This window comes from Hemicordylus capensis, chromosome 2, assembly GCF_027244095.1.
Source record: "Hemicordylus capensis ecotype Gifberg chromosome 2, rHemCap1.1.pri, whole genome shotgun sequence".
Classification (NCBI taxonomy): Eukaryota; Metazoa; Chordata; class Lepidosauria; order Squamata; family Cordylidae; genus Hemicordylus; species Hemicordylus capensis.
Window position 1 is genome coordinate 399,187,043 of NC_069658.1, and position 25,074 is coordinate 399,212,116.

Genomic DNA, 25,074 nt, shown 5'->3' on the forward strand with positions numbered 1-25,074 from the left:
GGCCTAAGTTGAGCAGGCCTGATCTATAGGATTATCCATCCTCTTATTCCATGTGGATTTGCTCAGACACCTCTAATAAAATGCTTTAAAAGCTTTCTGGAAGTCCAAATTTACAGTGTCTTCCAGTTTCACCCTTATCTGTTGACGCATGCTTGGCACACTCAAAGAATTCTAAAAGGCTGGTGAGGTACCACTTCCCTTGGCACAAACCTGTGGATTTTTTCTTCAGTAAGCCTTATTAAGTATACTAGCCAACTCCGCACAGAACATCTGTGCGGCACTTTGGGGCCGGCTGTTTTCCCCTCCCTCTTCCTCCTGCCCCGGTCTCTCCTCTCTTCCCCTTCCCTCCGGCCCCACACTCTCTAGCCCTCCTCCCCTCCCACTCCTCCCCACACACAGAGCCACAGCGGGCGGCCAAGAAGGGCCCCGCCACCGCCATTTTTCTCCCTCTTGTCCGCTTGCCGCCGCCTCGGCTTTTCTCTCCCCCCACCCTCCCGCTGCCACTTTTCTCTCCCCCCTCCTCTGCCGGCACTTTCTTCCCCCTCTCCTCCTCAGTCCTCACTTCAGAACTCTCGCAGCGTGTTGCAAGAGTTCCGCCAAATCTTGGGCACGCATGTCCAAAGAGAATTAAATATATAGATGATGATAATGTTAGTTTTAAGCATGCTCTCCATCAATTTGCCAGGGACAGATGTTAAGGCTAAGAAGCCTCTAATTTCCTGGCACTTCCAAGATGCTTTAAAAAAAGAAGAGTGTTATACTGACCTTCTAATCCCCCAATAATATATCTGGAAGGTGGAAGTTCAGCCGGGTATAAGCAGTTCTAAAGCAACCAATTGTTAAGGCTCTAAGGCTGAAGACTTATATATATTTATTTAGAAAGAAGTTTTGTTGTGGAAAGTGAGGATGTTAAGTGAGTTTACTCACTTCTGAGTAAACATGCATAGGATCAGGCTGAAAGCCAAATACACAAAGATACACTTCTTAAGATGTCGTTTTCATTTGGCACTCACCAAAGAACCCATGGGCTTTCCAGTTTTATTATTAGTTTGATATGATCTAGGAACAAAGACTAAGTCTCACACTAAAACAGGTCTTAGGAGTAGGTCCTGCATCTTTAAGACCTGGGTGTAGAGTCTTCATCTGAGGCTGACGGGAACTTGGTAATGGAAAAAGATAACACTCTAAACTCAGCAGTCTTTTGTTTTAAACAGTCCAGGAAAGATGAGAATGCCTCCCACTAGCTACAAATTTCTCTCTCAACTATGACTTTGTTTTTTAAACTGCTTCCAAAATAAACTTAGAGGAGAAGTTATGCCATGCACAGCAAGAGCTTTCAGGTAACTGGCAGTACACCGCAATGACTGCAATTCCTCTGAATTTTTAGCTCCAAAAATAGCACTGCATAACTTAACAGCAACCAGGTTAACTGGAAAGGGAAGTATTTCAAAACAGATGCGGAATATGAATTACTGCTTCAGGAGAATGTTGTGCTGACAAGTAAAGTAGCCTATTCCTTTATTATGTGTACTAGTTCCAGTGCTTCAGTATAGTTCAGAAGTGCAGACACGTTGCAAGCTGAAGACATACAATGAAGTTGAGTTGTGCTCTTATGTCTGAATTAATAATGCTCTTTCTGAACATCAGAGGAAGCTTCTCCTTGACTGAAAAGTGTATGTGTGTGTATAGTTGGCACCCTCCAACTGATTTTACACTGAGAAAAGCTGTAATACCACCCCCACTCAACTGCCTCACTGAAGTCAGCAGGTCTCACATGTAAGTAAAGATGTTTAGGTTCACACTACATATTCTATTTCCCCTTAGTACTCCCTGTAATACAGTCCTAAGACTGATGTAACATCATTCTCTAGTCTGGTCTACAAAGTGATCTGTACATCTATATGGCGGTCATTTTCTATCTTTCTATAGGCAGGTCAAAACATTTTTAAAAGAAGGTTTTTCTCTGTTAATCTCCCAATTGTACTGTAGCTGTTTCATTTAATTTAGATTTTCTGTTTTAATAGTTATAGAATACACAACTTTGAGTTTTGCTTGAAAAGCACTACAGAACGTTTTTAAATAAACAGGAACAGTAAGACCAGTTTCCATTAAAATAGTTGCCCCTCGCTCTAGTAATTACTCCCTTACATACTCTTCAGGGCACACAAACCATGTATAGAAGAGATAGACTGGAAAGTGGAGAAAAACCTCTACAGCTGGCTGACATGGCTGTTAGGGTCTTGCTGCTTTTGTTATTTCTTTTATTTTAATATTAATTTTATGTGGATTATTTCTACATTCAAAAACGTGCAGCACTTTATCAAACTATATGTTAAAAGATAGAATATAAATTAATAGTCTTCAATGCATCAGGACCATAGATGTTTACATACATCCTTCACGAGCACCCTGCTGATTTAAGAGAACAACAGCATTTTTCTGCACAGCAAAGACAATTATCAACTTTATCATTATTATTTAAAGCTACCTCAAAGACACAAAGAGAATAAACGACAGGCGAACTCTGTTGCTTTTAAGCAGGAAAGCCACTTAGGGAGCAACCCTATAAGGCCATGAACTCAATGGAGCTTCCTTACAAATAAACATGAAAACACTTGTAGGACTCGTACCAATTTAACAAGGAAACTCCGTATTCATTTTTAACATAAATATTCCCCACCAAGCAAGATCCCCCTCTTCCCCCTGCCTTGCAGCATCTGACATATCCAACCACCATATTTGTGATACATTCCAATTGTTCCTTCCCTCGAGATAATTCATTAAACAGAACGCCCCCCCACTTCTTCGAATGCCCCGGAAACAATTCCTTGCTTACTTCCTCACTTTCCGGGTCACTTCTCAAACGCGGCCCAGTCAGAATCCAACACGAACGAAGTCTCCGCGTCACATTCCAATACGCATGCGCGGCGCCAGGACGGGCGTGCCTTGCAAATGCCACGTTCCAAAGGAGAGAGGTGAAACGGTCCGGAGAAGAAGAGACGTCGTGGAGATCAGCCAATCAGAAGCGACAGAATGGAGGTCTATGGGAAGCGGTATTATCCAATCGCAGGCTGCAAAGAGGATGATGTGGCCAATCAAAGCCGGTGAAACAAAAGAGAACACACAGGCCTGCTCGGAAGTGGAAGGAAAGGTGACGTTGCCTTTAACGTTGTCCAATGAATGGCGTAGGGCGGCCCTAAATCCTGCTCCAGCTCCAGGAGAGCGGAAGACGAGGAGGGCGGGCATAGCCAATAGGGGGGTAGCCGCAGCGGGGAGAGGGCGGGTTTATAAGCGGGAGGCGGGCACGGAGCGCTCTCTTTTGCGCTGCCTGGGGTTGCCGTTCGCTCTCTGCCCGAGGAGCCTGCCGTCATTGTCAGCGCCACCATGAAGACTGCCTGGCTCTTGTCTCCGTTTCTCTGCCTGCTTTTGCTGGGCCGGGCCTGCCTCGCCGCCGAGGCGGAGATCGAGGAAGAAGAGGGCGTGCTGGTGCTGAAGGCGGCCAACTTCGAGCGGGCGCTGGAGCAACACAAGAACATCCTGGTGGAGTTCTGTGAGTGAGTGGGCGGGCTGCGGGGGAAGGGGGGGTGCGCTGCTAAGCCTGCTGTGGGACGCGGGGAGCCAAGTTCCGGCCGGGATGCGGGAGGGCCCGTAGTCGCCTCGGAAGGCGCCGTGGCGAGGCCTTCTGGCCTCCTCTCGGGTGCTACGCGGAGAGTAAGGCCACACGGGCCCGTCGTTATGGGCGCTAGCCGGTGGTAGTTGTGCTCGTTGTGCGAGGCCTTGAGGCGCTTGGCCTCCTGCTGCTGTCGGAATTCGAGATGCACGGAGTGTTTGGAGTGGCTCGTTGCTAATTATGCCTAATCAGCAAGTCTGTTCCCAGCGCGCTGCATACCCTGCTTCTGCAGTTGGAGGCTGCTGTGCGTGAGTTGGCGGTAGGAGAAGGAAGTGGCTTGATGAAGGCTCTGGCAGTGAGCGTGTTTCTGATCTGCATAAGAGTGTAGGTTAGTTTTCCATCTCTTAGCTCAGCAATATTGAAAGAGGGCAAGCAGTACATTTGGAGGGGATGTGCTGTGTGAGGCTTCTGTAAAAGTACTGCTCCGGTTGGATTTCTGCATGGGCTGATGTAAGGTGCGGTGTACTGCCAGTTAACTCCTATTGGTGAGGGCAGGGCTGTGCTTAGAGAGCCCTGGCAGTGTGCAGGACCTGGGGCAAATCAGGCAGTATGTGGCCCCTTTCCAGTTAATTTTGATCGGGGTTAAAAGAGCAGGGTCCCAGGGTGGTTGTCCTCCCCTAAGGACAGCCTTGGATGAGGGCAGTGTTGGAAGAGAGACCTGGCCCACTCACTGATAAAATGTGTTAAGTTTAAGAGATTATATTGCACAAGAAGGAATATGCTCACTATGAGGATTGTGGCTGTTTCTGAAGAGTGCAGGAGTGTTTCTAACTTCTTCTCACTCTCCCAAAACTTTAGTCCTGTTTGGTTGACAAGGTTATATCTAACTACTCTTGCCATCTGATTTAATGTCTAAGACATGAACAATTTGCAAGATGTAGCCTGAATCTAGTTGGGTGGTTGTAGATAGAATAATATTACTGTGTTCATTTCCTAGTAGGTAACTCTTGTAAGTTCTTACACATTACACTTATGTGGGGGTATGCCAGGTAATCTCCCCACCAGCACACTTCTGCTGTGATGTATTTTGTTGCCCTTCTGATTATTTCATATTCAACTGAGTTCACCAAGCTCTTCTGTTGCAAAAAGTCACAAACTGCATCAAATAACCTTTTGTTTTTATAGATCAATCTGTTACTAGCACTGTCTAGTCTTCATTGTAGTTTTTTTCTGCAGTAGAGAAAAAACTGGTCAAATTACAGAAGGCTTTATTGGTAATGGGGCTGCTGGGAACTGTATTATGGTGCAGTTGCAGATGGAACCTTTTGGCCATAAAACTCTTATAGTTTGTTCTGGATGCTAGGGGATACTTGGTATGGAATGCTTGTATCCACAGGAATGCTGTTGCACCTTGACAGTATCAATGGGAAATTGCATGGTATCTGTCTGTTTCTTTCAGATGCACCCTGGTGTGGTCACTGTAAAGCTCTGGCACCAGAGTATGTGAAAGCTGCAGCAACGCTAAAATCTGAGAATTCAGAAATCAGACTGGCTAAGGTGGATGCAACAGAAGAGTCTGAGCTTGCCCAACAGTTTGGGGTTCGAGGCTATCCAACTATTAAATTCTTCAAAAATGGAGATAAATCTTCCCCCAAAGAATACACAGGTGAGCTAACTGATGTTGGAAGAGGGTTGGTAATGAATTTTCAGGGGATGGGGGCTGAGTTGTGTTGTAGAGCCTCACTTTTACCCTTTGCTCACAACAGTGATTCATGTTGTCAGTTGCTAAACTCCTCCATAGTTATCTGCTAAAGTACTCTTCCCGTGTTGCTGCTGTTGCTTTCCAGAATGAACTTCAAACTCCATTTGCTTGCATACAATGTTCTCCAGTACTTAAAACTTTATTCTTGCCTCATTTTCACTCATTTGCCCTTCTTGTCATCTCTTCAGTGCTGCTCTGTCCTTAATTTCCTTTTCTGCCTTTGTGCATCTGCCTAATACAGATAGCTGCTCTAACTCTCAAGCCAATTGATTTTTGCAATTCACAGAATCTACAATGCCATTGTCTTTCCTAGGCTTGCCATAGCATGTGACAAGAAAGCTATAGCTAGTGGGCAAAATATAGCCACATGGGCTTAGGTGTATGGCCTGTCAGAGATTGCCCCTGATCTTCAAATGTGTCTTGCAGATTAGGAGTTTTTGACAAGGAAAGTGACTGTGCTGTGCCCCAGGATCCCCTGTAATACTTGTGCTCTTTGTTTGCCACTTTGCTTGTGGTCCTCTTGGCACAGGAGCAGTGACCAAGGGCTGAGGTTTCCCACAGAGGGATAAAACGCTGGCCTGCCTGCTGCTGCTGCATCCTTCTTTTAACGTATTTTTAAAAAATGTCAACCCTGCCTTCCTTGAAGTGACTTGCAGCAGTATTGGTGCCTGCTGCTTGTGTGGAGTTGTAAGAATTTAACCACGTTAGCAAATTAGCAGAAGGAACACTGAATTTGAAGTAGAGTGGCTCTGAAGAGAATCGGTAACTGGCTGTTCATAACCTTGTATGCAAAGTCCTACATATAGAACCAATCAAACTGTTTTCCATATAGAACCTTTTGAAAGATTACTGGAAGATCAGCTAAAATACTTGATGTATAACACACACCATTGGATTTCTCAGAAGCTGTAGGCACTGGAGTAACAAAGGAAAACCCTTTAAGTTGGAGCATAATGCCATGGTGCTTCCTTGTTTCTTATCTGCTTGAGGATAAATGGGTGCTGCTTGGCAAACTGTCCTTTTCTTGGGGTATATCAGTTTGCTCCTTTGTCTTTTAAGATGTATTCTGCTTTTTGGCCCAAGGACTTTCAAAGTGGTGTAGTGTCATTAAAAACAAAAAATCATAAAAGCGGCAACAACACCAAAACAGTCAGGGAAAAAAGGCCATAAAAATTAACAAGGGGAGTGCATTTATTTATTATACTGTCTTTCATAAGGCATTCTACAGAGGTTTGCAAACATTAAAATACAATAAAATGTCATTAAAATCACACTTAAAACTTTAAAATCAGTTAAATAGTAAAAGCCATAAAATGCCAAAAAACCAACCATTTTTTTAAAAAAGGTAAACAAGCAGGAAAGCTGAGAAACGTGGCTACATTAAACTACATCAAAAATCTGTCTAATCAGGAAGGTCTTTACTAAAAGGGCAGGGTCTAGACATCCCTCACAAGAAATGGAGTTCCAAATTTTCGGTGCCATGACCAGGAAAGCTCTCTTGCATGTACCTACCAGTTGTATTTGGGAGATGGAGCAGAGCATCAGTAGAGCTCAGTACAGGATCATGTGTGAGCAGGTGGTCCTTTGTGACTACACCATTTAGATGCAAAGTACACAGTGTAGACAATGTAGCCCTTGTAATGGTTTGTGTATATGTATTCTCTAGAACTGTCTATTCAGGAGCAAATTCCACTGAGAATGGAGCTTACTTCAGAGATTACGTAGGCAGTAAACCTACTGAGCAATTCAGTTTCTGTATTCAAAACTGTACACTTGCTGCATGTGGGATCATAGTCATCAGCTTGAATCTTTGAGGCATTGAACTCAAACGTGCTTGCTCAGCCATAGACTCTCTCCTTGGTTTGAGCACCTTCGCCACATGGAGACATAAAATGGGAGTGACCTGTATTTTTGTGGCTTGAAGCCTGAATGAGTGTGAAATGCCGTTATCAGTTTTGGATAAATGTGAAAAATTATACCTGTTTTTACATGAGCAAATACCTTAGTATGGCTTGTATTAACATCATTGCTAAATTAAAAGTTGATAGGGCATTAGCAGCAGAAAAGACATTTGGCCTTTGAAACAAGGTATGGATTTAAAGTTTATGGGCTTGTAAGTTTCACCTTGACTGGTGACTAGGAAGTGCAGGATGAGCAAGCTATCTGGGAAAAGCTTCTTTCTGATATGATTATGGAGCAGAGCACAGAGCTTTAGGTAGTTCCATACTTGGTCTGTAAAAATAAGCCCTACTGTCAGTGCTACATCAAATGAAAAGTCCAAACAGTGCTGGCCCGAAGACATTTTTGTACATATATAGAGCTAGAAAAATGGCACTGAATCTGGAATCTGCTGCCTGGAGAACCAATTCTTGGCAACACCAGCACTGAGTTCAGATGCACCAAGGATCTGTGGCAACTGAAAGAATACTGAATCTTTAAAAATAGCCTTGTGCAGCATTCTGGTATAAAGATGCTATATTGGCTTACTGAAACTAAAGTTAATAATATGCCGGAGAGCGATAGCTTACACAGGGAAGTATAAATCTTTATCAAATTAACTTTTTGCCAGTGGAAGAACTGCTAATCAACTGGCATACATACAGTGATGGCTGAATTCTTTTTTGGGGGTGGGGTGGGGCGGCGGAGAGAGCACAGGAAGCATTGGTTTTACCTTGATCGTGTGCTGGATGTTGCATGCAATAGCTTTATCCAGAAATGCAAATAGTCAAGCTGTGGTTGAAGCCAAAGAGTTCATAATAAGCATCCCCTTGAGTTAATGTAAGCATTCCAGTTATCTATCCGACCTTCTTGCCTGACAATAGGTCTCCAAGGCAGCTGAACATAAGAAAATTAATACTTAATCAAATTATTTTTGCTTAAGACAGTGGTGACAGCTGAATGTTCTAGAGGGACAATGATATAAGATGTCTTGGGGTTTTCTTTTAATGAAAGGCTGTATATAAATGTAAAAATAAATAAACAAAATAAATGTCCAATGCCCAGTCCAAGATATTTCTGCTGTGGCTGTTCCAACTGCTGCTCTTCAAAGGTTCCATGTGGGAAAGTAACCCTCCCCATGGAAATGTTCTACCAAACAGCCAAGGCCTGCTAGTACCTAGTAGATGCTTGTTGCTCTGAGGCAAGGCATCTCATCTCAGCACCTGGACTGTCTGCAGCTCCTGGCTCTTCTCCATGGTGGTAGTGGTGACTGACTCTGTGGGAATTAAAGATGTAAAAAGTCAATTCCCCAGGCTGCAGTAGCTGTCCCAACTTTGCTGGACAAGAACAGTTTACCATATGCAGGTGAACATTCTTCTTGGTGGACTATGTCCAAAGTGCTTTGTAGTGTGAGCAGTAGTGCTGCTGGGGCAGGAGGGAGGGGTGACTTTCATTGATTTCCCCTTCCTTGTGCCCCTGAAAATCTGTTCGTGGGATGGGGGCTTTCAGGTCAGTGTAGCATGAAGCTGCAGCAGGAAGGGTGGGGGATGATGAAAAGGGAGAGAACTAGCCATCTGCTTTGTATGAGTGGAACTTTCCCACTTTAACTATGAGCTCTTAAGATACAACTCAATGTGACTTTTTTGCCCCAACTGTCTTTTTAAACTATAATCCAAACAGCACCTTGAAGAATGTATCCATATAGTCACTCAGTGCATTCATATTTACTCAGACGGTTTTGTGTTGCTACATCAATAACCTTCCACTAGTTGGTATAATTAATTTTAAACACTAGTGTTTAAAATTAATGGAATGCTATTTACCTGGTGAGATCAAAACATGAATTTATACTTTGAGCATGATCCTTCCCTGCTTTAGAGCTCTACCTTATATAGAAGTTAGACCAGGAGAGGGATACAGTGGCATGCCCCGCCCTTGCTTTCCCCAGATTGCTTTGGCATGTATAAGCAGGGAAAACTGGTCTCTTCATTCTAGGGAGCCCTCTTTTTGCAGGTGCTACTTTTTTCTGCCTGATGGAAAATGCAGTTTGGTTGTAAACACAATGATCCAGTAACTGATTAAGCATTTCCTGCATTGATTATACAAAATAGGTAAATGGGTTTTGAGGACATTTTGTCCTCATCCAACACGATTTGACGAGAAGGATAGGGCTCTCAAGTGAATTGAAAACTTAATTTTAATTTTAACATTGTTTAAAAGGCAATAACATGCTTTTAAAGCAAAAGAGCTAGGGTAGGAGAACCAGAGAAGTTAGCTTCCATTTTTCTTCACTTAGGCACTCAGTCGAATACTGGAAATTGAAAATGCCAGCATCTGACACAAGTCAGCATCACTGATGAAGTGACCAAAGTCTAAACTTGTTTCTGTCACTAAAGTGAAGTATACAGCTTGCTGTAACCAGGGGGGAGGGCAAGTTCTCTGGAACAGATTGGGCCAGAGTTGAGTATCTTTGTATTTAACAGCACCTTCTGGTGGCCACTAAATGTCCTGGAAGACAAAGGAAGAGAAGAGGGTTGTATGCCTGAAAGATGAGTGATACTTGTTCTTGTCTGAGAAGACATTGTTGGGAGACTCTTTTGATTGATCAGAGCTAAAGTACTTGATGAAAGTGGAGAGAGGCCATAGTGTGTGTGTTTTTTCTCATGTAGCTGGCAGGGAAGCTGATGATATTGTGAACTGGCTGAAGAAACGTACAGGCCCAGCTGCCACCACACTGACAGATGTAGCTGCTGCTGAGGGTCTGGTGGATGCCAGTGAAGTTGCTGTGATTGGATTCTTTAAGGTAGAGTCTTTCACTCTGGACTGGTAGCTACTTCTGTTTTGTAACTTTAGCTGCCTCTTCCTGTAGAGCTCTACCTGCCCTAGTGAGGAAGAGCTTATTCTCCAGTTATAAGGAAATGGGTATCGCATTGTCTTGGGGTTTTTTTTTGTGGGATTATGAGTATGCAAGATGCTTCAGATCAAGGCATGGTGTGGGGTTTGAAAAATCAACCTTTTCTTCCCGCCATTTAGGATGCAGAGTCTGATGCTGCCAAACAGTTCTTGCTGGCAGCAGAGTCCATTGATGACATTCCCTTTGGGATCTCTTCCAGCAGTGATGTCTTTGCCAAATACCAGCTCAGCAAAGATGGAGTTGCCCTTTTTAAAAAGGTGAGTAACTGGGGGTGGGGAGAAATTCTCAGTACATGTTAGGACTTCCTAGCAGCAATCTCTAGAGTTTTAGGCACTGTTTTGCAGCAAAACTGTTTGCATTGTAGTCTCAAGTGAGCTGAAGTTGTTCTTCTGCTCTAGCCTTGTGAAAACTGAAAGCACTAGAAGGCTTGTGAAAGCTGAACAGGAAGAAGCGGTCTGGCAGCCTAGCTGGCAAGCTAATATAGTAAACTGATCTGTTTGGATGTCTGAACTAAAGATGGTGGCGGCATAGGGAAACATGTATGCCAGAGTTCCTAAATAGGGGAACTGCATGTGCAAAATGAGGCAGAAGGTTGCTTTGGTTATGAGCACCTAACATTGAAGAACCTCTAAGCTAGGATGCAGTGAATGGCCTTAAATGTTGTTTAGGTTACACAAGTGCCATATCAGAATGTGTGAGGGATCTTCTCAAAGGGCCCAAAAGCCACCCCAAATCTTCCAGAAGTCTACAAAATTGTGCCAAGAATAAGTATCAATTAGTTCCAGCTTGCTTTTTAGGACATTGCAGCTTTAGGATACTGATATGAGCACTTGGAGTTCAGGGCAGGAAATGGAGAAGGTAAAGTGAATGGAGATCCCTGGAAGATTATATGCATTGGCTTGTTTGACCTTGGCTTGGAGCTCAGTCCTAAGTGGGGTGGTGGTGGTAGATTATTTTGAGTTCTATCCAAGGGCTAGGTAGATGTTGGCTCACAGGTCCTCAAATACTCCTCAGTAGCGGTATTGGCTGCCAAGGGAAAATGTTGGGAAAGGTGTGTTGCAGAGTGGGTTGGGCTGGATGATGCCAGAGCTCAGACCTCCTTGTCATAGTAGACATTCTTTAGAGCAAGGGTAGGCAACCTTGGTTCTCCTCCTGCTGTTGAACTACCACCCCCATTACCCCCAACCACAATTTGTTGTGGCTACCACTGCTTTAGAGGCAGTTCACATAGCAAAGTCCTTTTGTGCCTTCACTCAGTTCAGTCAAGCTGCTTGTCAAGAATGAATTAGCCCTCTTGTGCTCTCATAACTAATGTCACCATCTGCAACACAATACATTCTTGGATATGGTGTGCAGCAGGGTGGAACTGCTCTTCCGGGTTCTTAAAGATAATTGGGAAGTTCACAATTTGCAAGCTTGCTTTTACCCATTTTAAAGAGCAGAGAAGAATTGCCTTCTGTGTTGCATGCTTCTCCTTGACACCCATGCCTTCGCCAAATTGGTTTTTGACTTTCCGATAGTCATGCTTAGGCTTTTGCAAAGAGCCTCCAGTATAGGTTAAATGCTGTTCATGAGGAGGAAGCCTGTTGCATTTCCTCCAACTGTTGTGTATTCTGCTATTTGATTCTGTGCTATTTGATTCTGCCTTGGTAGCTTTATTAACATTTGCCTGACCTGAAAGGTAAAGTGGACAGAAAGTATAATAAAGAATTATATATGATTTTATAGACCACTATCATGTCTCCCTACAGATGTCTTTTTTCTAAACTAAGCAGCCCCAGGTGTTGTAGCCTTGCCTCATAAGAAAGGTGCTCTAGGCCCCTGGTCATCTTGGTTGCCCTCTTCTGCACATTCTCCAGTTCTACAACATCCTTTTTTAGATGTGGTGACCAGAATTGTAGGCAGTACACCAGGTGTGGCCGCACCATCGCTTTGTATAAGGGCATTATTTTTTAAAAAGCAGTTTTATTTTCAATCCCCTTCCTAATGATTTGGCAGGCTGGGGTGGGGACTCCGTTCCGCGCCCCCCCCCCCCTCCGGACTGGCTGCTCTTGAATGGCTCCCCATCCCCTTTCCCCCCTCCCAGGCCTGGACTCTGTCCAGGTTGCCAGTTCTCCCCCGCCCCCGGGTTTTCTACCATTCTTGGGCTGTCACAGGAAGGCAGCCCTGTCTGGATCTCTCTCTCTCTCTTTTTTTTTTTGCTTTTAAATTTTTTATTGATTTTTACAATATCTTAACAATCTCGTTACATCCAATTAAACAAATGTTGACTTCCCGCTCACCAATCCGCGCGAATCACTAACTATACAATTCAACCATTGCTATAGTAATTCAAAACACATATCCTATACCTTACAAACTCGATTTTACTCTACTCAACCTGCTAATATTACTAAATTTCAAACCCTGTTGAAAAATCAATATTAGAAAAATAGTTCTTTAGGTATAATAAGAATGGTTTCCAATCTTCTTTAAAACATTTCAAGTTTTGATCTCTTATCAGTACTGTAAGTTTTGCCATCTCAGCATATTGCAAAATTTTTATCAACTAATCTTCTTTTGAGGGTAATTCATTATCCTTCCATTTCTGCGCATATACTATTCTGGCCGCCGTGATTGCATACATAAAGAATGTTAAATTTCTTGTGGAAAACTCTCCTTGTGTTATTCCCAGCAAGGAAGGATTCTGGTCTCTTAGCAAATGTCATTTAAATTTTTTTCTTTAACTCATTATATATCATGTCCCAAGAGGCCTTTGCCTTCCTACAGGACCACCACATATGGAAAAAAGTTCTTTCACAGTGTCCACATTTCCAACATTTGTTTGAAACATTTTTATACATTAGTGCTAATTTTTAGGTGTCAGATACCACCTGTACATCATCTTATAATAATTTTCTTTTAAAGTATAACATGCAGTGAACTTTAAATCCATTTTCCATAATTTTTCCCAAGCTGCCATATCTATATTATGACCCACATCTTGAGCCCATTTTATCATAGTCGTTTTAACCACTTCATCTCTTGTCTCCTCCAAAAGCAACAGCCTATGCATCTTAGAAACTAATTTTTCATCATTTTCACACAGCTCCTTCTCAGATCTCGACATCTGATCCTCAAATCCAACTTTAAGATCCTTCTTATAAACTTCATTTAATTGATGATACTGAAACCAATTACTAACCAAATTTTGTACTTCAATTAGGGTTTTTTAAATTTACAGCCCTTTTCTTGGAAACATAACAAATCCCTATAGGTACCCCATTCCGGTTGCATATTTATCTCTTTACGTGCTAAAGTTTCAATCGGGGATAGCCATAACAGAGTTTTAGGTTCCAGCCATTTTTATATTTTACCCACACTCTCATTAGACTTCTTCTTACATAGTGATTAAGGAAACCTTTATGTACTTTACTTTTATCATACCACAAATATGAATGCCATCCAAACCTTCTAACAAATCCTTCCAGATCAAGTATTCTAGGATTTCTTAATGTTATCCATTCTTTTAACCACGTCAAACAAACAGCATCAAAATACAACCTTAAGTCTGGCAGGGTAAGACCACCTCTTTCTTTAGCATCTGTTAAATTTTAAAAATTAACTCTTGGTCTTTTCCCTTGCCAAACAAATTTGGTTATGTCCTTTTGCCATTGCTTAAAACAAGTTAAAATATTAATTATAGGAATAGTCTGGAAAAGAAACAGCATTTTAGGTAAAACATTCATTTTCACAACTGAAATTCTTCCCATTAAAGTTCATTCTAGACCATCTTTGCAAGTCAGTTTTTACTGTATTCCATATTTTAATATAATTATTTAAAAACAACAAAGCGTTTTTCTTTGTCAACCAGACGCCCAAGTATTTAATTTTCTTCTCCACTTTCAGTTCACTTATTTCAAAAAACCTATCCTTAGATTTCTGATCCATATTTTAGCCCTGTCTGGATCTCACTTCAACTCCACCTGCCTCTTCTCCTTTGCCTGGGATGGGGCTCATGAGCAGATGTTGGCCCAGCAGAGGTGCTCCACACTCTGCTTGCTTTCCTGCACCTCAGAGGGTAGGGGTCAGTGCCAGAACTTCCACCTCCTTCCAGGTGGCTGCCACCCATCCCAAACCCATCTGGGACTCTTACACCAGACTGGCCTATCAGATTGTATCTCAGGCACAAATGGGTTGCAAACTCTCTCTTTGCTTGAAGTCCAGGCTGGCCCTGCCTGGTGCATCATGGGACTTGTAGTTGACTCTGCTCCAAGGGGTTTCTTGGGCCAGTTATATATAACACAGCAGTCAGTGTCCCATGGCATATTCGTTGAGAGAGCCTTGGCTAGATGATAGTGGGACTAAAAATCTGCAGGACCATGGCAGGGCATTGAAGTCTAACATTATCTCTTCAAACTTGGCTTGTTTTTGCCAAACTACAGTTTCATACAAGCAGTGAGTAGGTAGGACTTGGACAGCCTGATACAAAAGGTGCTCACAGGCCGAGAAAACTCTGCAACTCCTAAGCATAATCTGCAGAAGAAGGCAGTCATGACTGTGCTAGGGGAAAGCTTCTAGGCCCCATTAAGACTACACTAGAGCTGAAGAAAAGCTTGACATTTTGGAGTGGGAAGTCTCTGAAACTACCTTGGAAGTCTTCATCTGTTTGCATGCTGCAAGTTCTGCATCCGTGGTCTGTGTCTGTATGTCAGTGATCTGTTCATCCTTCAAGCTAGCAAATCATTCTTCAAGAGCAAGTTGCATTAAGCAGTTTGTAAGCATTTCTTGATAATCCTAAGAACGCTGTGAAAGCAGGTAGATAATATTGCAAATGTGAGACACAGAATACGAGTATGACAAATATAATCTATTTAGAAGAATGACTTGCCTAAAGCTACCTACTGACTTAATGAATAATTTGGACCAGGGACTTCACAACATGCACTCCTAGCTTCATCACTATACCTGCCTAACTTGTGTGTTCTTTACTAACTAAAGTTCTAGATCTTCTAGAGGCAGATTCTGTCTAGCTTTTCTGGGAAGTCTCTCTAACACTGGCCTATGTGTGCCACCTCCAGAGCAGTGTTGCTAGGGAGCCCCGCCAGTAGGATAAAAGCTGTCTGTTGCTTGTCCCTCGTGGTAGTTAACCTTGATGCTTCTCTTTCTCACCCTGGTTCCAGGAAAGGTTCTGAAAACCTTGGACAGTAATAGGTGTTGCACCACTATAAAATTATTCCTGGCACTGGAGTCGTAGCATGCTTTTTAACATCTGTTCTTCTGTCACTAACAATAGCCCTGTAGGGATGTGTGCCCTTTGAGTAAACGACTATTTATTTAGTGGTCTCTTAGTGTGTACTGTTGCCTGGAACATTAACTTCTTTTTAATGGCTCTGTTGATCAGGTAGTTGCATGCTTCCAGCAAGACCTGTAAGACTTTTTTCATCCCTGTGCGGAATGAATTTTGTTCTGGGTGGGAGTATCGAGGCAGTGTGCGCACATATGCATTCAGAGCGGGAGCTTCTTGATTAAACCTGAATGGGCTCTAAAATTAACTGAGTGGACATAAAAATAAAAACTTGTGGGCGCAAGCATGTGCATACGCCTTAGAGAGAACACTGCTCTAGAGTACTAGTGCCCTGTGTCTGTCTCTGGAATTTGAAGAGACTTCTCTGTGTTAAGATGTTCTAGAATGCTGGTCAAGGGCTCTTCTGAGAAAGTGGGAGTTGCACCAAGCATTGGGCCTTACTGCCAAGCTCCCTTCTCCATGCTGCTCTATTTACTCTTGAGGATCTCACTTGCTAGTAAGATGAGAACTTTGGTCCAAATTGCGCTCTGCATTTTAACTTGAGAATTTTGTGCCTTGCTTGCAATGTGAAATGTGTGCCCTTTGGATATGAAAGGGAGTCATGGGCCCAATAGTTGTATACCCACTTAGGACTCTGTTTATTCTGTGCCAAGGGAAGATGGATTATGTGAACCTATGTACACTTTGACTAGGAAATTTTTTATTTTGTCATATTTTGGATGTGAAATCTCATTTCAGGGGAAGGACAAGCTATGTAGGACACTAATACCCTATGCCTGACCATTAGAAACTTCGTTCTGCCAAGCTTCTGGCTTGAAACTTCACATAGATGGGTGTGCATGCTTGCAAGCATTTATTTGTAACCCTAAAGGCTAGCAACCTAAATGAACATGGAGATGAAGTTTTATCCTGTGCTCATTACCACATTTTGTACTTGGTGTTCTTTTCCAGAATTGATGAACATTCAGTCTTGCCTTTACTACTCTATATTACTGCTAGGTAGGCTGATGTATCTGTATGCTTGATTAGCTTCATTGTTTGTGTGTTTCCTAGTTTGATGAAGGCCGTAACAACTTTGATGGAGAGATAACCAAAGAGAACCTGTTGAACTTCATCAAGTCAAACCAGCTGCCCTTGGTCATTGAATTCACCGAGCAGGTATGGAAGCAAGAATGTTCATAATCAGGCTGGGGATCTGCTGTTTCCATTAGGAGTAGAGGATGCTAGTTAAACTTGTTCTCTGTTTATATAATCATGGGGAAAGGGGAGGAAGAGTGTTGAAGGCAAAATTGGGATTCTTTGCCACTTTTGACTCTAGCAATACACGTGTCTTTATTCCCTCCAGACTGCTCCAAAGATCTTTGGAGGAGAGATCAAAACCCACATCCTACTGTTCCTGCCCAAGAGTGTTACAGACTACCAGGGCAAACTGGACAACTTCAAGAAAGCAGCTGAGAGCTTTAAAGGGAAGGTAAGGTGTAAGAAGCATCTGTTAAATTTCTCTGTTTGCATACTATGCAATGGACAATTGGTATGTTCTGCAGTCTTCATTTCTGGAAATTGCTCCTCTCCATCTGTGTTGTATTGCCAGGGAGGACGGGGCTCAGATTCTAGAATTTTCTTTAGTATGGATATTTCAAGGGTAGCACAGACTGGTTCAGCATGCACTAATCCAGAGAAGCACAACTAGATGAGAACGCCACTCTCAGGGTGAGACACATAAGGTGCGGTACAATAAATGGGCAAGTATTATGGCTTACTCTCAGGCACAATGGAAGTGGGTGAGAGAAGTAACTGGTCCTCGAGGGATTGCAACAGCAGGATATTTAAGCACATTGGCCTAATGCTTTCATTTTGACTCTCTACCCTTCTCCAGATCTTGTTCATCTTCATAGACAGTGATCATGCTGACAACCAGAGGATCTTGGAGTTCTTTGGCCTCAAGAAAGAGGAATGTCCTGCCATACGCCTCATTACCCTGGAAGAAGAAATGACCAAGTACAAGCCAGAGTCCGATGAGCTGACTCCAGAGAACATCAGGGACTTCTGCAACCGGTTCCTGGAGGGCAAAGTTAAGGTAATCATGTTTATGGTTCTTTGGGGCAGGCACCCATGTGAGGCAATCCCAGCAGCACAAATGGCATGGAACCTGAGCACAGTCATGTGACCTGAAGCCTTTCCAGCTGGCTTTGCAGTATGTCCAATAGCACAGTATCTAGAGCTTCATGCTGAGAAGCCCAAAGGGCAAAGCCAGCAGGGCAATGTGCCAGTATGTAAATAGCCTTTATGTGCTGATAGTCTGCTCAGTAAAGCTGAACTGCTCGTAGTGCTGGTGGTGTGGATCCAAGAACTACTTAGGTCGTCTTGGCACAGGAGAGGAGGCAGCATGGTGCTGCCCTCATGCACAAGTACTTGGGGGACTTCCATCTTCACTGAGAGATGAAAGCGGCTGTGTGGAGCCAGCTACTGCATTTGTTCAGCTCTGCTCCTAAACAATTGGACTGTTTCTCAGCTCTTCCTGATTGTCCCAGGTTCTCTCCTCTCTCCTTTTGCTCTTTGCTGAAGTAACACTATTGGTTTTTATTACTTAGCATGAACAGGACACTTCAGAAAACATGAGGGAATATAAAGCTGGAAAGGATTCTTAACAGGCTAAGAGTTCAATATGATCTTTCTAAACAAAGCAGGGCTGATGACAGGGAATAAATTACTAAAACAAGAACAAAATACATGTTAGCAACATTTCTGTCAGGCCAGCTGACTAAGATAGGGGGCTATAGGAGATACATTAAAGGAACATGTGAACAGCATGGTGTTCTCACAAAGAAAATGTTAGGTTGTAGTCATACCCATATTCAAGTAATACTCTACAGGCCACCTGTTTGCATGTAATCCAACTTCCTGGGAGACCTGATCTGCACTGACTGGCAGCCTCTCTCCAGCATTTCAGATGTTCTCTGGCTCTACCTGGAAATGCCAGAGCTCAAACCTGTGACCTTCTATGTGCAAAGCATTTGCTCTAATACTGAGCCATGACCCCTTCTGACTTGAACAAGTAGCCTAGGCAGAGGGATTTTTAAGACAGAGTATTGATCATGTTGCTTTGGAACACAGTTGTGACAAGATCCAAGGGGTCCTCTAGAAAGAAAAAAACACAAAAGTTAAATGCTGTGAGAAAGTCTTCCCTTCACATCTGGTTAAATGCATTCACTGCATTTCTTCTGCTAGTTAACTGTAAGGTCTTGGACTAGTGTAGCAATTTAGCATCTATAATCCTGTCCTGTGTAGTTAAATCTGCATCCTTGGTGTCTAGTTTGTTGGACGGGGTGGGATTGACCTTGAAAGAGGAAGTCTATATTAATCTGACTTTTTATAGCCTGTGACTTATCAGTCGCTCTGGGCTGTTTTGGGACAGTGGGTGGTGGGGTTTCCTGTTGTCACATTCCATGCTGTTTCTTTCATGCTAGCTTTCGTGCTTGTCTGTTTCAGCCCCATCTGATGAGCCAAGACATTTCTGATGACTGGGACAAACAGCCTGTCAAAGTTCTAGTTGGGAAGAACTTTGAGGAAGTAGCTTTTGATGAGAATAAGAATGTCTTTGTGGAGTTTTGTAAGTAACTTTAGTCGAGTATGCACACTTGAATGATGAGAGTGCATTCTGTCCTGAGCTGCAGATGTTGAACTGGAGATGTGTTTGGCAGAGAATGGCATATGAGGGTAGTCTTTTGCTGGACAGATGCTAAACTGGGACTGTCACCTATTGATTTGCAGATGCTCCCTGGTGTGGCCACTGCAAACAACTGGCTCCCATCTGGGATAAACTAGGAGAGACTTACAAGGACCATGAGAATATTGTCATTGCCAAAATGGACTCTACATCAAATGAAGTTGAGGCAGTGAAGGTTCACAGCTTTCCTACCCTCAAGTTTTTCCCTGCTGGCCCTGGCAGAACGGTGAGCAGACTGTAGAGGGTACATTGACCTGTGTTCTTGTGCTGGAAAGGAAGTGTCTGAGGGCTTCTGGTCTCGGGAGGGGTGCCTTCACATGACTAGTATCAGTTGGGTTGAGTTGCTGCTGATGGGTTCCTGGGGGTGTTGACTAGTGAAGCTGACGTGGGGAGGATTGCTTTGTAGAGGATGGTGCTCATGTGCGGACTATTCCTCCTCGCAGCAATCACAGGAGTCTAGTGGCTGGCTGTTCTCCGACTCATGTGGGTGAAGGTGAATTTTCTAATTCTTCTTGTTTGGTTGTTCAGAAAACGAATTCTTCCACCACCAAGGACTAGCTTTGCTTTTGAGTAACTGTCTCTCTGTCCTTTGTTTTTATAGGTTGTAGACTACAATGGTGAGAGGACGTTGGAAGGCTTTAAGAAGTTCCTGGAAAGCGGTGGGAAAGATGGTGGTGTAGATGAAGATGTGAGTTCTTGTCAGGGCCACACATCCTTGGGGACTCTGGCATGTATGCAGTTCCTGGGCAAAGCTCAGATGTGACCACTAGGGGAATTCTGTCCTGTGGAGTTACTTCTGGCTTACTGCGACTGCAAAGAATGCTGGTTCCATAGCAACTTGTAAATAAGCACAGCTGGTTGCATCCAGAGTGGTGGTGGTGGTGGTGGGGAGTGTTTCTGAATAGCTGTAATTCCATGTGAACTAACAAGCCCTACTGAATGGGTTGGAAGCATATGCATAAATTGCAGTAGCTTGTGGGTCCCACCATCCCTACAGATCACCAATACTCAAGCAACATCAATGTTTGCATTCCCCTCAGCCTTAACCCAACTATCTAGTTCTCGAGGGATGAATCTTCACTGGGCTGGCTCATTCTCCAACACCAGTTATCAGGTGCGCGTGTCCTCCTTACTAGGATCGAGCAGTTGCTGCTTTCAGCATGTGTAACAACTTTGCTTGTTCTGTTTCTGTTGGCCACTGTTCTTGGATTTGTGCTATTGCTAGCCCTGTGCAGTACTATCGATTTTTATTTGTGGGCTACTCTGCAGGAGTGGCAGTTGAAACTGGAGGAGACACCATTGGGTTGTGAGCACTAACCCAGTTAAGACTGGGTTAATGCTGTATGCTCAGGGCTGTAGCTTTCTATTTAAGTTGGGCACAGTGAATAACTGACAATCCCACCTTGGCATACTCCCAGTGAGTTCTGTGTGGTGACTTGAAGATGAATTTTGCTTCGAAGGGAGACTTTCTAGATCTGCAGTTATAGTTGGTGCCTGCTGGTCGGTGACCCTGAGGGCTGAACTACATGTTGCATTAAAAGCATAGTTTAACCCTGGTGTCTCTAGGTCTTACTGTAAATAGCACCATGGAGCACTGATCTGGATTGCAAAATATGGAAAGAGGGAGGCTTTCACCCTCTTCTGTTGCTTCTTTCCTCATTCTGCAACTGCATTCTGTCCCAAAAGGAAAGTTACCATTGGCAGTGTGATCTGAATTTTCTGCATATCTAGGAACTCTACCCTGACTCGATTCCTTGTTGCATATTTTGAGCCTAGTTAAGATTTTTCTGCTTCAGTCTTGACGGATAAAAATGAGCAGATTTTAATGTTCTCTTCCTTTGGATAAGGTCTGGTTGGCTGGTAGCGAATAAAGTGTGACCTTCAGGTACAAGACCTGGTGCTAACATAGCTAAGATGGTGCCCTGCTGACTTGTGTTGCTTCAGCTTGTATGGTTTTTAATCTGTCCTGTATTGCTTGAAATGGGGGCAGTGGTTTTGCCAGAGGCCATCCATTCGTCCGACTCTTTACCCCAAGTTATGTGTGACATAACGTTGCCTGTAAGGTCCGATTAAAAGCATAGGTCCAGGAGTATAACAGGCCTATCTGAACTGACAAAAAAGCCCTTTGGGAGTTGCAAGCTTCTTGGGTTTTCCTGGGTGACCATAGAGTTGGGCTTTCATGAAAATTCCAAATTGGAGAAAGCACCTGGAACTGAAGATATAGTTGGTATTCCCTACTTCTTGCAGAAGGGATCAGTATCTATTTTGGCTATTGTCAGTTTTTGAGACGTTGGATAACTGTTGGTGCCCAGTGCCTGCTTACTAGATTGATGTCTTGTAAGGGGTTGCATATAAACTTACTGAAATGGCCTAGCATCCTCCCATATCACTAACTATAGGATAGGGTGTAGCTACATCAAAATATGCTAGCAAGATAGGGCTCTCAATGCTTAGGTGTATCCCCTATCAATATGTTGGTAGCCAGGTGCACGCTGCTTTTATTTCCAGTCTGCCTTGGTGTATTCAGAGCGATTTGAGCAAGATTGTATTCCAGGTAGGGAATCTTAAATGAGGCTGATTAAAAAAGGGTCTTGCTGCCATTGAGGATGCTCCACTTGAAGAGTCAGACTTTGAAAAAAGTACAAAACCCAAGTAGCTTTTGAGCAGACATCTTTGAGATGGCTAGATCTGCATTAGACCACTGCCTCTAATCACCAATGGAACTCGCGTTCCACTCATTTTATTTGCATTTATCACCTTGGGAATGGATGAGTAGTTTGTCAGCGGGGCTTCTCTTGGGATGGGCAAGGCTAGTGGCTGGAGGAGAAAATAGTGTCACTAGACTAAGTAAGGTAAAGTGTGCCGTCGGGTCAGTGTCGACTCCTGGTGACCACAGAGCCCTGTGGTTGTCTTTGGTAGAATACAGGAGTACTGTCTATTAAACTGAGTTAAAAGACTTTATGTACACAGCTCCATATCTTCAAGGGTCCCAGGTATTAGAACAGCATTCTTAATCTGGGTTTTGTTCTGCTTCATCTGAGGGGTTGGGCTTCCTTGAAATCTCAGCTTGTTCCTGTTCACTCCTGTAACATCTAGTATGATAAAAGGTATTCCAAGGGCCATCTGTACACTCTTCTATAGCAGTGTTAATTTTTTTTCCTGACTTTGTGTAGAACGTGGCTCAAAGCTGAAGTGGTATTCAGGTGCTCTACAAACAGAAATCGAACCATATACCATCTTGAATTCTTAACAAGTGATTTGAGTCATGAAAGGCTGACCATTAGCCTAATGCCTTTCTTCCTGGTATATGGAAATGCTTGTAGGCTGTGCGCTTTGGGCATTTCCATGTCCCACTTTGCTGCCTTGGAAAGCATGGGACTGCTCCTGGCTGGGGTGTGTGTGTGGCAGGGCTCAACCTTCCAGAGAAGCTTAATATTGCAAGCCTAGAGGGAGGTGCATGGATTATCATACTGGTAAGGGCAATAGCTGCTGCTCTGGCAGGATTCTAGCTCTGAATTGGCCCAAGGAAAATGCCTGCTTGGCACTTGTCACTGTGAGATGCAAGAAGCTGCAGCTGACTGACCCACCTTTCTTCGTTTAAACAGGATCTTGAAGATCTAGAAGATATGGAAGAGCCGGACATGGAGGAGGAGGAGGAGGAGGAAGATGCTAAAACTAAAAAAGATGAACTGTAAAGAGGAGTCCAATCTGCATATCCCCAGACACTACACTGTGGCTGCCTACTCCATGCAGTCAAGCGAGTCCAGAAACCAACTCAAACCAGAAAGCAAATGCTGGCTGAAAGTACAGGGAATGGTCTAAAATAACCCTTTGTCCTAATCTATCTGTCAGCTGATTCTTCTAGTTTTACTTTTCAGTTTGGAAGAGGGATCTGACTAGGTAGCCAGCTCTACTGGGTCTTTTATATATATCTACACACTGTGATGTACATTTTCTTTTCCTAGCGTGTTCTGTGATCTGGTAGAAGCAGATTGAAATGGCAACATGTCCCATTGCCTAACTCACTTCAGAGCCTCACCAATAATGCCTCCTTAAAGCTTAGTCACACTTGTCTAATGTCATATGCTGCTGTCGGCCCGGCAGGGCTTTGGTTCTGACTCGGCTGTCCTTTCTTTTGGGCCGCTTCAGTGCAGGGGAAACCACTAGGCTGACCATAGTGGTGCCAGTAAAGGGAGAGTGAATGGAGCAGATGGGTCCCCTTAATTCATCATATGGTCTTGCTTCCCTCTTTTGCTGAACAAGATGTCTCTCTTCCAAAGATCACAAGGGGGAGTGCTGTAGATGCAACTCTTGCTGAGGAAAGAGGACCCAACTGCTCCCCTGCCTGAAGCAGAATCTTAACTCTATGCGACCTTGGCCCTGAACAAATGAGACTTGCGCTCTCTGTTGCTTTGTACCTGGGTTTCCCTAGTGTTTACAGGGCTGTTTGGAAAGGGGCCTGCCAGAATGCAACAAAGGGCACTCAGTTACCGGGGTTTGGGAGTGGGGGGGGAATTGGAGAGCCAACGAGTGGTACAGGGAGGGGATGTGTGCTGGCAGAATTGGAATTAGTTTTGTGCATCTATGATGCTAAAAGGAATGGAACTCATTGGCCAAATAAAGTGATTTTAATACTATCTTGTATGTCGTTTGAATGTAAAATACTTGAAGGGCTCTTCTGCACCAGTCCTGAAATACTGTGCAATTGCAGGAGGATTGAGGACTTGCTTAAATGCACAGTGGTTATTCCCTGCAAAGAACCTTATAAAGACTACTTGCATATTATAAAAACAGAATATGAATGTCTGTACAAAGTGGCTCAAAATGCTGTTAAGGTCTATCTGACAAGTGTAAACATTGGGGTAAGCAGAGCGGTAGAGGGCACAATGGCTAACGGCTACCAAAAAATGGGAAAAACCAGTGTTCTTGGATGCCTTCTTAAATTCTGCTCTGCACGATGGGTTCTTTGCAAAATTTACTCATACAGGTAAAATGAGTTGTCCCCCTCACTTCATGCTCACACTGTGCACTTACTCAGGGCAGGACTGGGGGCTCTGAGAGGGCAGTGGAATGTGTGTGGGGAGGGTGCTGGGTTTTGACCCGAATGGGTACTTAAGGATGGGCGTATTGACTGCTGCCGAGTGCGGCTGGGCGCCCTGTGGGTGGGGCACACCAGGAATATGCCCCGTGGGCCGGTCCGAGCCTGCACTTACTGGAATATTGCATCCTGTTGCCTTCTCACTGCCTGCCAAAGCTTAAGTTTCGTCTACATAGGCAGCAGCATGGAGTGGGAGTGGTTTGTACCTCATGCGCAGGTAGCAGGGTGCCATTTTTAACATGTTCCTCATGTAGACTTCCTGAACTTGAAACTGCAATTAACACATTGGAGGCAGAGGTTTCTGCTAGAGGTCTCTACTTTTAGGAAGCTTTGTTATAGGTGAGCACTGAAAAGAATCTTCAATTTGCACTCTGAAGGTGGTGGTCTATTCTACCCTCTCAACATAGTATTGCTGCTTCCTCTGCTTGTGTAGACTAGGCTTCAGGTTGTACTTCTGTGGGAGGAAGGCAAGTCAATAAGGTTCTCATGATTTTATGGATCAACCAGCTAGCCCAGCCATTCTGAATTGATAACCCATCCTGGAGGCTTAGGGCAGGTGACATACAAATGAAATAAACAAGTTTCCTGAGGTGAACCTCTCAAAAACGGATTTTAAATCTCTTCTGAAGCCTCTTCCAGCAAAGCTGCTGAGGTAGGAAATTCTATAAATGGTGGAGTAGCTACTAGTAGATTTTTGATGGATGGGATTATATAAGAGGAAGCACTCAATTGATTAAA

The 25,074-nt window shown here is 43.6% G+C and overlaps 1 protein-coding gene and 1 long non-coding RNA gene across 3 annotated transcripts; one reads left to right on the top strand and one right to left on the bottom strand.

The window, feature by feature from the left end:
• Positions 1-3,183: 3,183 nt before the first annotated feature.
• Positions 3,184-23,875, top strand: P4HB (prolyl 4-hydroxylase subunit beta). 2 transcript variants are annotated; one of them, XM_053297138.1, is made up of 11 exons: positions 3,184-3,550; positions 5,070-5,276; positions 9,980-10,113; positions 10,344-10,481; positions 16,565-16,669; positions 16,857-16,982; positions 17,388-17,588; positions 19,001-19,121; positions 19,283-19,464; positions 19,840-19,969; positions 20,279-22,905. In XM_053297138.1, the coding sequence occupies exons 1-11, from the start codon at positions 3,385-3,387 to the stop codon at positions 20,404-20,406; spliced, it is 1,638 nt and encodes a 545-aa protein (XP_053153113.1). In that variant the 5' UTR covers positions 3,184-3,384; the 3' UTR covers positions 20,407-22,905. The 2 variants fall into 2 exon arrangements, with proteins under 2 accessions (XP_053153113.1, XP_053153114.1); XM_053297139.1 differs by having other exon boundaries at positions 3,208-3,550; positions 19,840-19,926; positions 22,844-23,875.
• Positions 6,554-24,747, bottom strand: LOC128345322 (uncharacterized). The gene is made up of 3 exons (XR_008316375.1): positions 24,452-24,747; positions 14,854-15,009; positions 6,554-8,586 (listed from the first exon to the last, which is right to left on the bottom strand). It is a non-coding gene; the product is annotated as an uncharacterized LOC128345322 (long non-coding RNA).
• Positions 24,748-25,074: the final 327 nt, after the last annotated feature.